The sequence below is a fragment of the Pseudoliparis swirei genome, chromosome 4, assembly GCF_029220125.1.
Source record: "Pseudoliparis swirei isolate HS2019 ecotype Mariana Trench chromosome 4, NWPU_hadal_v1, whole genome shotgun sequence".
Taxonomy (NCBI): Eukaryota; Metazoa; Chordata; class Actinopteri; order Perciformes; family Liparidae; genus Pseudoliparis; species Pseudoliparis swirei.
In genome coordinates, this window is record NC_079391.1 from 19647498 (window position 1) to 19661462 (window position 13965).

Consider the following 13965-nt stretch of genomic DNA (forward strand, 5'->3'; position numbering starts at 1 on the left):
CAATACATATGTTTGTGTATTCAAGTTAAATATTGACTTTCCATGTCCGCCACTGAAGAGAAATCTTTCTACTGCGGTGCAAAAAAATCCCAGAATCACTAAATGTCGTGTATGGAGCAAAAAGCTGTTTTCTGTTTAAGATTATTGCGAGCAAAAATGCTTTTTGTTGACTCGGTCTCAAATCTCAGATGACATAGATTCCCCAAAACATTTTTCGGTGACACTTACCATATCTTCTTTAAATTCATTTCTTTAATAAAATCTGCATTAAATGCTGTGTATTTATCTATGAATGTCCAAATGATATGTATTACATGGCTAATTTATACACATGTACAGACTCTGTTAATATATGTTATTTATGTTGTGAATAAAACATTTAAGAAATAATAAATATAATGGAAAGCTGGGCCAAGAAACACGCGGTTAGTTTTTTTTTATTCCATGATTCCCAAACATTGTGAGGAATTGTTTGAACAATTATGTTTCTCACTGCTGCACTTTAAAGAAAAGAAAGTCTGTCTCTTGTATGCTATGATTATTTTTTTAATGAAGTGGCAGTAGGTGCTCTGGTGGATTCTGTTTTATGTTAATGTGTCCAAACCCCCACGCTTTCCGGTCTGTCCCCCACAGAGTTTGAGAAGGTCCCTGAGAAATATCCATGATGTTGGTTTCCTTCAAATCAAAGTTATCAGGGCTACAGATTTGCTGGCTGCTGATTTAAACGGTACGCCACACATTCTGATTTATTTCTTTGTTCTTTTGTTACATTAAACGGGACAGAGGGAGCCAAGTGTGAAAGTGTTTTTTTTCTTTCTGCTGTTGTGTTCTGCAGGCAAGAGTGATCCCTTCTGTGTGTTGGCGCTGGGAAACGACAGAATGCAGACCCACACAGTCTACAAGAACCTTCACCCGGAATGGAATAAAGTCTTCACATTGTCAGTTTGAGTCTCTCTTTTTCCATATTTTCTCATTAACACACACAACGTGATGTAAGCAAGTTGTGTGTGTTCTGTTTGATCACAACATATGAAAAGCGATCCTGGAACATTGTGGCCACAGTTTGTGCTGTATGCTGAGGATAACCTGGCCTCCTTGTTTGTCTCCGCAGCCCTGTCAAAGACATTCATGATGTTCTGGTGGTGACCATCTTTGACGACGATGGAGACAAGGCGCCAGACTTCCTCGGAAAAGTTGCCATTCCCCTGCTCACGGTACTCACTACCTCACTAACCGAAAATAGACTCATCTATTTACACTCTGTGTCTAAATTAAAGTGAAGAGGGCGATGGCACTGCAGCGCTAAGACGTAATGCAGCATGACTGACGGTCAGGTTCACGGGTGAGTTCAACACCTGACGCCCTTTCTGTCCCCCAGATCCACAATGGACAGACGATCGCCTTCCCGCTGAAGAAAGTGGATTTGGGTGTGCTGTCGAAGGGCAGCGTCACTCTGGAGATGGAGGTGTTTTTTAATGCTGTAAGTAAAAGTTCAGCCTGCAATGAGGACACAAGTGCACGATGGCTGTGAAGCAGAGGCCCCCATTCTGTCTGCTTCTCATTGCTTCATGACTTTTCTTTCTTTTTCTTTTTCTCATTAGGTGAGAGCCGGTTTAAGAACCTTCAACCCAAAGGAAAAGATAATCATGGAAGATAATCCCAAATTTTCCAAAAAGGTTTGATGCAGCGCCAATATCTTTTTTATGTATAAAACGGGTTTCGGGAATCATCATTTGCCATTAAGACAAAAACATACATTTGGTAACACATTTAATAGCTGGATCCATTCTTTAGTAAATCAATTAGTTGGATTTATTATATATATGTTCTGCATGTGTGCTGCTTTACTTTGTCTTCTAAATTGAATATGTTTGGGGTTCAGGCTGTTGGTAGGAAGAAAAAAAACAATGGGTCTCAAGAAGTTGTAACTTTTTGACATTTTATTGAACAAAAAGTGAATAATTGTATGAGCAGATTAATTGCTAATGAAAATGATTCTCTGCAGCTCTTAACTCCATAGTGTCAAATATTACAAGCAACCAATAGTAAAGAGGACGAGGGTCAGAGGCCACTGCACTTTTGACTATAATCATGTGATGCTTAGATAATTGAAACTTTAAAAAAATATAAGCTAAAAAATAGAAAGAAGTACAAGAAAAGTTGTTTATGATTGTTATCGATTGGCCCTTTATGAACTGAAAATGTACATTGTGAATGAACATTTTGAACGTTTTACTTTAGTTTTCTCTGAAAAGCACTTTGTCTGAATTAGTTGAATTTAGCTTAAATTGACCCCAACTGGGACTGAGTTTGTGTCCACTGTTCTGCTACATTAGTTTGATATACAGTGTGAGAGACAGGGTGCGAGACAGGGTGCCTGACTGTCTGTACTTCCCACAAAGACTCATTGTTGTCAGACAATACATTTTGCTAACGCCAAAATTGGCTTACACACTGAGCACTCTGATCGTAATGTGTGGGGTTTCCTTTCTGTTTTCATGTTGAAAGTCTTGGTTGACAAAATCAGGTCAAATTACTGACATTTCTTGCCCCCTGACCGCAATGGCTCATAAATGCCAAAAACCTGCCATCTACGCGACTATGACACTAGCTGACTCAACATTTCTTGTTATCACGATGAAAACATCCTTTTGAGCACTTTTCTACACATTTGAAACATAACCACTGTAATACGTCTCTGTATCTTTTCCAGGTGCTGGGCAGGAACGTGATGCGTATTCAGAACATGTTCAAGGGCATGAAGTCGTCTGGGCTGTTCATCAAAAGCTGCTTCCAGTGGGAGCGCGTCCATAGGAGCCTTATAGCCTTATTGGTGAAGTGCCTCAACTGCTTATCCACATGCCATCTGCATTACCCTCTGTGTTCCCTCCGAGCTGCGGAAGACGACCGCAGTCTGGCTATACCCGACTTGAACTCTCCCAGCGAGATTATTAATCAATGTGGCGTTTGGGTTCAGCAGGAAACGCAGACTCGGCCCCGTCTCTGCGTTGGAGCGGACGCTCTCGGTGTTTGTGTGTCTCGTGGATCCAGAGTTAAGCCTCAGCTGGAGCGAGTGGAGTCCCAGTGGAGTCGAGATGGAGTCTATTTTTGTTCTCCTTCCCTGCCAACTCATTAACCCTTCGTCCGATCTGCGCACGGTTTGATTTAGACACCATTATGCAGAATGAAGTCCAATTAAAAGGCTCTTCAGAGATAAGGCTTATTCTCCGTCCTCCCATTGTTGAATACAAGTGTTCAGCAAATGCGTAGACAGACGCACGGGTGAAGCCTCCCAGCCCCTTGTCTTTAAACTGTAAAGTGAAGCTGGTGCTGATCTTTTTGACATCATTCTCTCCCAGATCATAGCTTGATTTTAAATGGCCACAGCAAGTTGTGCATTAACTATGCAGGCAACCAAGGTCATGCAAAGTTCTTTTTGTTTTTGCGACTAGCGTCCTGTAGATGGCACTAAAGTTTTGCAAAGACTCGTAAAAGAGAGACTGTACACCAGCCGATAGTACAGTTTGTTCAATTTGCTGTGAGGGAAAAAGAAGGGAGCTGCAGCACAGAGCTGCTATCTAGACAGAAGCCGCACTTTAGCTTTGAGTCGCTCATTTCGTTTTGTAATTTGGGATCTCTTGGACCTGTAGAAACTGTGTGGTCCAGGCCGGGGTCAGCCGGCAGCGTACTGTCATCAGAAAGTGCCTACAAGGGAAATATTGACACTATCGTTAATGCACAGGTAACCGAAATGAAACAGAAATCTTTAGGAATACCCAATCCCTCCCTCTTGTAGATAAATACAGTATACAGCTCATTATTAGGGATAATATTGTGGTTTTACTTGACAGATCACACACACACACACACACTCAATCATACAGGCATGAACAAGCGCACAATGTGCACACACGTCCTCCCACTGCATCTCAGTGTTTGAGAGACAGTGCCATCTGTACTCGTGTTTTCACACTAACGTGCCCTGCCATTTCAAGCCTCAGTGAGGAGAAATAAATGCCTGCTTAATATCTCCACATGAGAGTTTTGAAGGGAAGCTTCCCTCTCCGTGACCGGACACCTGCAACATCTGCCGGTTGTCAGTCGTGTCGGTGCGGTGCGCTTCAAGCGTGCGGGGCTACCCCCTCTTCATTGACCTATAATGTACCCTGAATGTGAACGTTTTTCTTTTTTTGTGACTTTAGAAATATAGCATCAGTAATATCTAAGACATATTCCATGTCATTACAAATATTCTAGATAAATTCATATACAGGGGGAAGTAACCCCAACAAAAGCACTATTGCTCATTGCAACTCACGCGGGGGTTTCGCTTCTGCAGCCTCACGTGGGCGGGTCGGACCAGTAGCATGTGGCGGCAAAATGTTTGTGTAGATATGATGGTTCACCGCCTTTATGAATCCTGTCCACTTTTAGCACCATCCCATTGTTATCCAGAATAGTCAGAAGCTGCCATTCAGCAGCTTTAAAGCAATGAATATGATGTCGATAATTTCTGTGCTCCTGGATTAACGCTGTTCCATGCGAACCCTTCCCGAGCATTAGTGTTGAAATCCCGTTTCTGAATATGCGCTACCCTCCAGTTCAGTAGCTCTAGTTTAATTTCCCCCTTCCCCCCCCCCCCCCAGTCTGTGATCTGGATTGTATTTCCAGAGCTCTTTTTGCTGTGGAAGACTGTGTAATGCCTCTCAGGCTGAAATGGGCTACAGTTATCGCAATCTTTATGGGCTGGGTATACATTTCCACCAAAGCGTGACTTGGCTTTCCCTCTGTCCCGGCTCTCCCAGTCATTACAAAGTCCTCTCTAATAAAACATAACCCCTTCAGTGAGGAATTGGTTTCATCTGCTCTCCCAGGCCCGGTTTTGGCGCGTGATAACACAGACTAGAGCATGCTTGGCTCTTTGCACATTAAAGCCGATGTTGGTAGTGGCGCTGGTAGGGGGGTGGGGGGGTTGGGATCTGCCATCTTTTATGTCAGTTGGTGCCTCAGAGGAGAGTGATGTCTTTAACAGATGTTCACTTCTATTTTTATGAGCGTATAAAAACCTGTAAACCCTTGTGGCGCGCTGCCATTTTGGCCAGCGCTGCCTCTCCGGCAGGATTATACTATCAGTCCATTTATCTGTGCCAGAAGCCTTTTTTGTGTATCTGTGTCCCTCTTATCCATTTTACCTGAGCCCCGCACAGGTGGAATGTCCATCGCAAGTGCCATCACGGATGTTAATGACATATTCGCACACAGACTCCCCGTGGCTGCAGTCCATCGCGTGGTTGGCTTTAATGTACCCAGGATGAGAGGGAGGCAGATCAATTAGACGTATGTGGTTAATGTCAATGCATATACAGGGGGTGGAGGCAGAGTCGGTCCAGCTGAGCCAAGTGGTGGCCCTGCACAGCGTATGCAAAATTTGTGAAAATGTACGGAGGAAGCAAGGCTTTGATAGTGGCAGGGTAGCCTTCATCAGCTTGACCACTGCTAATTAAATCGATAGCAGATTGGATCAACCTTTAGCTAGCGGGGACTCTGGAACTATAGGAAATGTCTTTGGTTGTGACTTAATGAAGAGCAGCCTGTTTCATACTCCCACCCCCCCGTGTGTCCGACCTCACTGATATCTGACCGCTGTGGCCCTCTGCCTGCAGGTGTTCATGGTGGCGGTGTTGTACGTGGAGTTGTACATGCTGCCCCTCGTCCTGGTGCTGGTCATCTCGTGGAACTACATCTTGATCCGGACCGGTTGGGTCAGTCATGACGTGGTGAGTCCAGAGCCGCCTCGTCCGTGTTCTTCTCCATCGACCTCGTGGCCTGCCGGTTCTCGTTCTTTTTTAAATTTAATAAAAAATTTAATTTAGGAGAAAAACAGCCACCTCTGTCAAATTGTGTCCTCCTAATTAAATGCTGGTTTGTTTCCATAGCAACCAGATGCACCTAGCTACATAATAGTACGATAAAACATAATACATAAGCGTAGAAAACGCACTGAATAGACTAATGCATCATACCATTAGAGAATAAGCTAATTTGCTTTGCTCGTCCCTGACTATCACTGTTATTTTCTTTAATTTCTTATGTGAACGTCTGCTTTTCATTATTGTCCTGAATACCCCCCCCCCCCCCATCCCCGCTGTAATTGTTCTGTTGCCCTCTTCTCGTTGTGACTGGTCATATTAGACAAAGTTGTAAGCACTCTGCTTTGAAAAGGTCACAATTCACAGTGCTTTTTAAATGTAATTTCCCCCCCAATGAGACGGGCTCCGTTTCCCATAAAAAAGGATGTTGCATCTCGTCCGTGCTCAGTGTGGAGCAGCTGTATTTACTGTACACGCTTAGACACAGACTATAGGTTATAGCAAATTACATACACAGAACACTGTTCAGACAACAGTGTGCTTTATTGTGTCGTGAAGTATGTGAAATATGTGCTGATTTACAACCATGTAGGGCTGCGGCTGTAATGATTATTTTCACCATTGATTAATCCGCTATTTTTTTCTCTCCATTAATTTGTATGTTCTTCAAGTTATTAAATGTACAATCATTTTGAAACATTGATCAATTATTTTAACTGTTATTCGATTATTTCAATTTTTTGTCGTTAATGTAGTCAATTAACTAATCCATTCGGCGTGAATGAATATGCTGCAGAGCCGTTACTACAGAATATTGAACCGTGGACGGCAGCAAACAGGTGACATCACGAGACACTGATGTCCGATAATGGGAGCATAACATGTCTGCTGTGGTGTGAGTAGCTGCAGCCAAGGACGAAGCTGTGAGAGAGAACGAGAGCTTAACGATGCTAAAACTGACGGGAGCTTCAGAGTCGGCTGATTATGTCTGTGGGTTTGTCACTTTGCGCAACATACAAGTAATCATGTGAGCCACCGTCAATACCAACAACGGAGATCACTGACGCGTTCGCCCTGGTAGAGCGGCGCGAGTCGTCCTGCAGTCGCCCCGGCTTGTTGCCAACGTAGCCGACATGGCCCGTCGGTCGGCCGTCCTGCAGAGTGTTTTTGGAGGCTGACCTCAGGGTCACCGCTGATCCCTGCACTTTGTCAGATGACAACCTCATGAGCACACGGGAGTTCATACACAGTCAACATGAGACAACGTCTAGTGCACAACATCTCAACTCGATAAATACACTTTCATTTTTTTTTTTTTTCAGAACATGGATTTGGGGGATGAAGATGAGGATGACGAGAAGGTTTGTATAAATGATTTTTGATTGTTGTTTTTTTACAGTTATTTGTTAATTAAGCATCTGTATGTCTATATTTGATGAATAGAGAAGAGGTTGGCTTTATTTGGACATGTTGACAAAGGTGTCTGCCTATGATCTATGATTTTATCTTACTAAGCTCTTTATTCAGTACTAAATCCTCCCAAGCATTGTGGTTCCTGCCAGCCACGAGTTGTATTTTTTTCTTTTTTACTTACCGAAAGGCATTTGGGCTTAATGAAGACCTCACCAGCCCGTTTCCACATGTCACAACACATTCATATGCTAATGTCGGGGTGGGGGGAAAAGGTTCTGCTGCATTTGGGAAAGTCCCTGAGCTTAACGCACCATATAATACCATCAATATGGAACTAATGACAGCACTTAGACATGCTTTTTCAAAGCTCATTTTGAAAGTTGGTGTTGAATGTGTGACAACGCTTTTAGGCAATGAAATATCCCTTAAGAATGACGGACGTTGAGTGTGGACGTTTGAAATGACCGGCTTCGACCTGATGTAAAGTGGTTCTCATCCTGGTTTTAGTGGGAACATGACCCTGAAATGGCTGAAGTGGTTCAGGGCAGTGAGGATATTTGACTGACGGTGAAACTAAATTGTCTTCCATGTGGTTTCTGAGCCTGATGGCCACTGTGCTTGTGGAATATCTCATGTCTGATCCCCTCTGCAGCTCTTTTCCCAGGCTCCTCTCCTACATCTGGATGGCCTTGAGCCAGCAATCCCTCCACCGCGTTTCTGAGCAGAAGCAAACGTATATCGCAGAGATCACCCGGTGACAAAGACCATGGCTTTGGCCGGTAAACAGTCCCCTGATAACCACCACCCCCGCCGATCCCAGCGCCCTTCCTTTGGTCCCCTAACCCTCGCTCAGTCTCCCTGTGTTTGATGTGGACATGCGGCGGCGTCTCCGTCCCGTCGTCTGACTCTCGCTGCAGAGAGTCTGGTCTCCTCGGTTTACTTTAAAGCCGTTCTCCCCTCCTGGGGTCTGGACTAGCCTGAGAACAGTCCCCCGTCTCTTTCATAATTTTAAGTCCAGTCCCCATCTGAAGAGCCTTCACTTGAAAAAGACATTTTTCAATCCGCTGTTGAAGTATCTGCCTTCACGTTGACGTTTTGCAGACGCTCTTATCCTCACAGTCTTTCAGTGTGTTGCCGTCTTTCTCGGAGACACTTGAATACTCATTATTATTATTTGTATTATTGTTAAGTCTGGTTAGGATGAAATTCGTGGCCTTGAGAGAGCTTTTACAGCTTTATCTGGAATTGGAAAAATGTTCTAATATCGCTGACCATATAAAGCTGTAAACACTCTATTGTTGTACAGTCAAGCTGACAAATGACTACAAACCAATTAAAATAGAGATATTCATGAGAATCACATTTGATCTACTTCATATTTGTATTTATTCAGTGTGATAAATAACACTTTCACCTTTTATTTATCAAAAAAGGGTTTATTTTTGTTTCTGAAAGTAGCTAAGACCAAATCATCTTTGTAATACAATTATATTGATGTAAACTAACAATTCCGTTTCTTTAATTGTTTGTATATGTACTGGCATTTTACTTCCTTTTTTAATCTGTTATTTGGTACTGATGATTATTTCAGAAGTAATTTAATGAGCTGCGTGTCTGACAGTCTGTCACCGGCTATTATTGAAAAATATTTTTTAACCAGCACAAACCTTTCATTCGATTCATGATGGTCCAACCTTTTTTATTTATTTTTATTTTGTAGGTGTACTTTTTTTGAATTTCTAATACAATTATCTGCTGACAATGATCTACTTTCTCCTCAATACAATTCCCCACCACTACATAAAAAAAGTTAACGCACCTTCCTGAACTTTCTGTTGTGGACTGTATGAAGTATTTTTGTTTTGTTTTTCTTCTCAAGGAATCAGAGAAAAAAGGGCTGATGGATAAAATCCACATGGTCCAAGACACCATCCTCATCGTTCAAAACGTGCTGGACGAGGTGGCCAGTTTCGGGGAAAGGATTAAAAAGTATGAATTTCAGCTCACCATATTTATTTGTAGTTCAGCTCAAGTGTTTAATGGATTGTAATTATAAATTTTTCTTAAAATGTACTATTTCCTGAATATGAAAACATTTCTGTCACGTCATTATTCAACATGAAATGAAAAAAGGTCGGCCTTAGAGGGGCTTCAATTCCATGTGCTGTATTTTGATGTACAATGAGTGCGAGTTGCTCAACACTGATGTTCGTGGTCTTTATTTTCCAGCACTTTCAACTGGTCGGTGCCGTTCCTGTCCAGCCTGGCGTTCGTGATCTTTGTCATTGCAACAATCCTTACATACTACGTCCCTTTGCGCTACGTCATTTTGATATGGGGTGAGTCTCGCTGTCTTTTATGCTGCCTGTGTTTTGTATGGACCGTTGTCTTTATTTTATTTGAGTGCATCATTCCATCTATCCACGGACTAGTCTAGTCCGCATTTGTACTTGAGTGTAAAAAGTCTTCTGGTAAAAGCAAAAAATATAAATAAAAAGGCACAAGATGTAGCAGTCCGTGCAACATTTCTTGGACAGCATGAGTCTCCTCCGCCGGTATTTGTTTGTGTGGAAACAAAGAGCGCAGCCACAAGAGACTAGTGCTAATGATATGTTGGTGTGAATTTCTGTTTTAGGTATCAATAAATTCACCAAGAAATTACGGAAACCGTACGCCGTTGACAACAATGAGGTGCTTGATTTCCTGACGAGGGTGCCTTCAGATGTGCAAAAGGTAAGCCTCCGCTGGATCACCCGGCCAGGAAGCCCCAAATCCCAAATCCCAGAGCCCGCGAGCTTTGCATTTTGATAAAACAACTCCCAGGCATTCATCACTCGTGTCTGTATAATTAGCTTCAGCTGTATAATTATGTAGCCCCGTATAATTTCTGTTGTGTTTCGGTCGTGATACATCCCTGGTGGAGGTCTGCTGCCTGGCTGCCTCGCAGGGCAGGCTGTTCCCAGGCCGGGACAGGAGACGCTGCTGGTGTCTCCTGTATGAACTCCCCGCCCCCATCAGTCTGCACACTGTCGCTCCTCCAACCCACATCCACCCAGAATCAACTAAATAAGAATGAGCTTATTTCCTAGAATATATGTACGCCACTAATAGTAAAAAAATAAAAATAAAACATTGCCATAAAGGTGGCAGGATTTTGCATTGATGGCTTATTTAAAATTAAAATTAAATTGAATAAACAATCTCTTCCCTTTCATGTGTGGCACATCTTATTCCTTTATTTCGTCTGTGTCTATTCTCTTTTTACCCGTCGACGTCTCTCCTCCTCACCCTCTCTTTCACTCTCCCCCTCTCGCTCTGTCCTTTTCTCTCTAAGCTGTTTGACCCCATTTGCCTCCCACTCCCCTCCTCAGATGCCCCTGGGCCTCTGGGTTTAGTGACTGAGACTCTCTTTAGTTTCTCAGCTGACCACTGTTATACTGTCTGTGCAATGACCATGGTCATCCAGCTCAGTAGCGGCAGTCCTTTACTTCCTCATTGAAAATGGTATATCTTTTGCAATAGTTAATAAATAAAAGCGGTTCAATTTGAACCAAAAAGTAATGCCTCATTGGTTTTCTCTCTGTTTTCTCTCTGTTTTTCATCTCCTAATAGGTTCACTACAGTGAGATGATGGACATCGGGAAGAAGAAACTCGAGTAGGCTTCCTACTCCAAACAGTTTCCAGAGGATGAACTGGGGACTACAGATGAAAAATAGCCTCTTGGCTAACTCTGGCACATTTACTGCAATGTTTTTATCAATGTGCACTGTCCCTTATTAAATAAACCATTTTTTTTAAAATTAAAAAGGATCTGCCCGTCTCGGGGTGCGTGGTAGGTCTGAATCCTAATCCGCTGTGGCCGTTCGCCACTCGGTACCGCTCGTGTCAACCGGCACCGAAAGACTTTCCAACCAAAGAAGTCCATACGGAGGGACTTGTAAAATTGTTTTGAAAGATTGAAGATGTTGTGTTGTTTGTACAGATTACTGTATAAGCCAATCAACTCAGAAGCTGCTTGATTTTATATGTGCCGGCCCAGGTTGTGTGTGGCCTCCTGACACCAGGTGAAATAATAATTTGTATTATACTGAATGAAGATGTATATGTAACATTTGTGTGTATATTTTTACCTCATCTACATCGATAGAAGTCAATACTTTTATCCAGCATTTGAAAAGAAATATCAAGATGAAAGTAAATTTCATTATGGATACTTTGTATAGGTGTTTTCATACAAATCAGTGGCATCTTGAAGGACAAGGTATTTGTGATTTTGAACATTAAGATGAATTGAGGTCACACTTATTGTGCCTTTTTCCATACAGCTACATAAGTTGGTAGCAAATAATATGCGTCACATTCTTTTATTTCTTACGTTATCCTTTTAAAGTAGATAAAGAGCTATGTGCATACAATATTGACTGCCTGATTTTACTTCAACATGGACTTATTTCTACATGGAAATATGAGTGCCTACACTTAATTTTTCCTTTTCATTTATCCTGCCTGGAGGGTGCTCTGTTTTATTTGACTCTTTGCTTGCAAGTGGGATGGGACCAGATGTTTACACTGTTAACTTTTTTTATTAATGACAATCACTGATGAAGACTTTGTATCTGATTTATAGTGGCAATAAATACACCCAATCACACTTGACTATGTTTTGCGCCCCAGTGTCTGAGCTCTGTGCCGTGTCTACTGTGAATTCCCCTGCACACTGTACTCCCCGAGCTGCAGGATTGTGGGCATCTAGCAGCACTTTTTCCAAGCCCCGTCTCTTCATTAGGCTTTCATGAAGCGAGGCTTCGCGAGACCTCACCGGCATCCGGGCTCCCCGCTGTGCCGACGGCCCTTGGGCGTCGCCGCGAGCAGGAGGACCTCGGCGACCTCCCCTCAGCGGCTGTGACGAGATGCCCGCAGCCAGCGTCCTATCAGGCACAGCAGCCAGACACATTTATCTGGTACCGGGCTGTGCACACCGCTCGGGAGCAGGAGGGAAGATTTTAAAACCAGCCACGAGCAACAACAGCCGCACCAATTTAAGGATTGGAGAATTGGAATAGTTAAGATGTTGGCGTTCAGAGTAATACCCTGGGATTTATGGCTTGTAAGTCAGAGCGCGTGGGCTCTCAGTCAGCACTTCTTAAATGAGAAATTAGTGACATTGGAGAAACTGCTCTCCTACTATATGAAAGCCCATCATCTTTGTGTCAAATGCTATACAAATGTATTGCGTTGACTAGATTAGAGACCAAATATGTCAGCATTCAGAATTGTCTATTAATTGAGAAGTACTTAAAATAACATTGATCATATCTCCAGTGAAATAAACTAAACATTCCTTAATTGCTCAATACATTATACAAATATGTGTAAACCATAAACAATAATTTGATGATTTGTCTTGCGGACGGAGAGTATGGAGAATGTGGCCAACGATGACCTGCGTATGTCTTCATCTAGTTATAATGTTGACTTAGGTATTCAATATTAATAAACCACTGTCAAGGACACCGGAAGGACATCTCAATCTGACACCTATAGGCTCAGCATGAATATGTATAGGCAGCCAGACGCCTCAGAATTACCAAGTAAAATCCGGTTCACACGTGGGGACTAACGTGATGTGGCACATGCATTCTGATGAGCCACAAATAGAGCGGCTGATCGGTCTCAAAAGACTTGTTATAACTCAATATCGGACCTGAGAATTCCGAGCTGTGGGGGAGGGGTGGCATGAAGGGGTCTAACGGGCAACATAGTATTTAACTGGTTACCAGCATAACACATTGCTATTGAACAATGCAGGAAGTGGTTTCCACACTGACAGGAAGCCTGATGGACTGGTTGGTTGCTTACTTTGGATCGATGACACTTCACCCTCTAACTCTGGCTGCTGGAGCGTCTGTATCGGCATTCAAGTCTCATTATGATAAAATACAAATGTTCATGAAATTAGGGTAAATAGGGCATGGCATTAAATCATAACTGAACTCCTTCTTTCTGTTCTTCATTTGTTTTTTCAGTTTCAAAGCATCGCTCATGAAATGGTTCTGAGGATTGTTATCATTACCATTTTTGCTGTTGATGTCTCGTTAGCAACTGTTAATCTGATAATGTGTTTTAATAAAGTTTACGGCTTTTCCGTCTTTGTTGGAATTAAAAAGAAGCAGCCAATAAGTGTTGTAGTGTTCTGTTGTGGTATACACACACACTAAATGTGTTGTCACAGTCCTACAACGCCAACGTTTTAACGTCTCCTTGATCAACTTTTTCGTCGTAAGTTCCGATGTTTGGAAATGTTTTATCCACGTTAAACAATCGCCACTCTCCGTAATGAGCTTGGCTTTGACCGTGTGACCGGCTCACATGCACCCCACCACTCCCCAGAGGGCCGACAGTCCTTCAGGGAGTCGTGGTCCAGCCAGGTAAATCACAGGCGCAGTGTGTACTCGCCGGGCTGCTGCCCAGAGGCTGTGGGGCGACTATGTTTTCCCGGAGCAGGCCAATACCGAAGCCCTTGATCCAGAAGAACCCGAGGCTCCGACAGCCGACCGCTCTGATTGACGGAGCAAATGCAAAATTATTTTGTGAGAGACCACTCCACTGATAATAAGTTGGCCCTTCTGTTGGTGTTTTGTTTGGCTTTGCTTCAGACGCCTCTTCACTATTACTAATTTT

At 42.9% G+C, this 13965-nt stretch overlaps 1 protein-coding gene across 1 annotated transcript in view; it reads left to right on the forward strand.

Annotated features, from left to right (window-relative positions):
* LOC130192414 (multiple C2 and transmembrane domain-containing protein 2-like) overlaps positions 1 to 11940 on the forward strand; it is a 47179-nt gene extending 35239 nt beyond the window's left edge. Inside the window, exons 12-23 of the mRNA XM_056412394.1 lie at positions 634 to 727; positions 836 to 938; positions 1112 to 1214; positions 1379 to 1480; positions 1602 to 1676; positions 2714 to 2833; positions 5664 to 5777; positions 7193 to 7231; positions 9163 to 9272; positions 9513 to 9622; positions 9919 to 10016; positions 10896 to 11940. Coding sequence (XP_056268369.1) covers positions 634 to 727; positions 836 to 938; positions 1112 to 1214; positions 1379 to 1480; positions 1602 to 1676; positions 2714 to 2833; positions 5664 to 5777; positions 7193 to 7231; positions 9163 to 9272; positions 9513 to 9622; positions 9919 to 10016; positions 10896 to 10943 — 1116 coding nt within the window. The 3' untranslated portion in view covers positions 10944 to 11940. The remainder of the gene's footprint in view (positions 1 to 633; positions 728 to 835; positions 939 to 1111; positions 1215 to 1378; positions 1481 to 1601; positions 1677 to 2713; positions 2834 to 5663; positions 5778 to 7192; positions 7232 to 9162; positions 9273 to 9512; positions 9623 to 9918; positions 10017 to 10895) is intronic.
* Positions 11941 to 13965: the final 2025 nt, after the last annotated feature.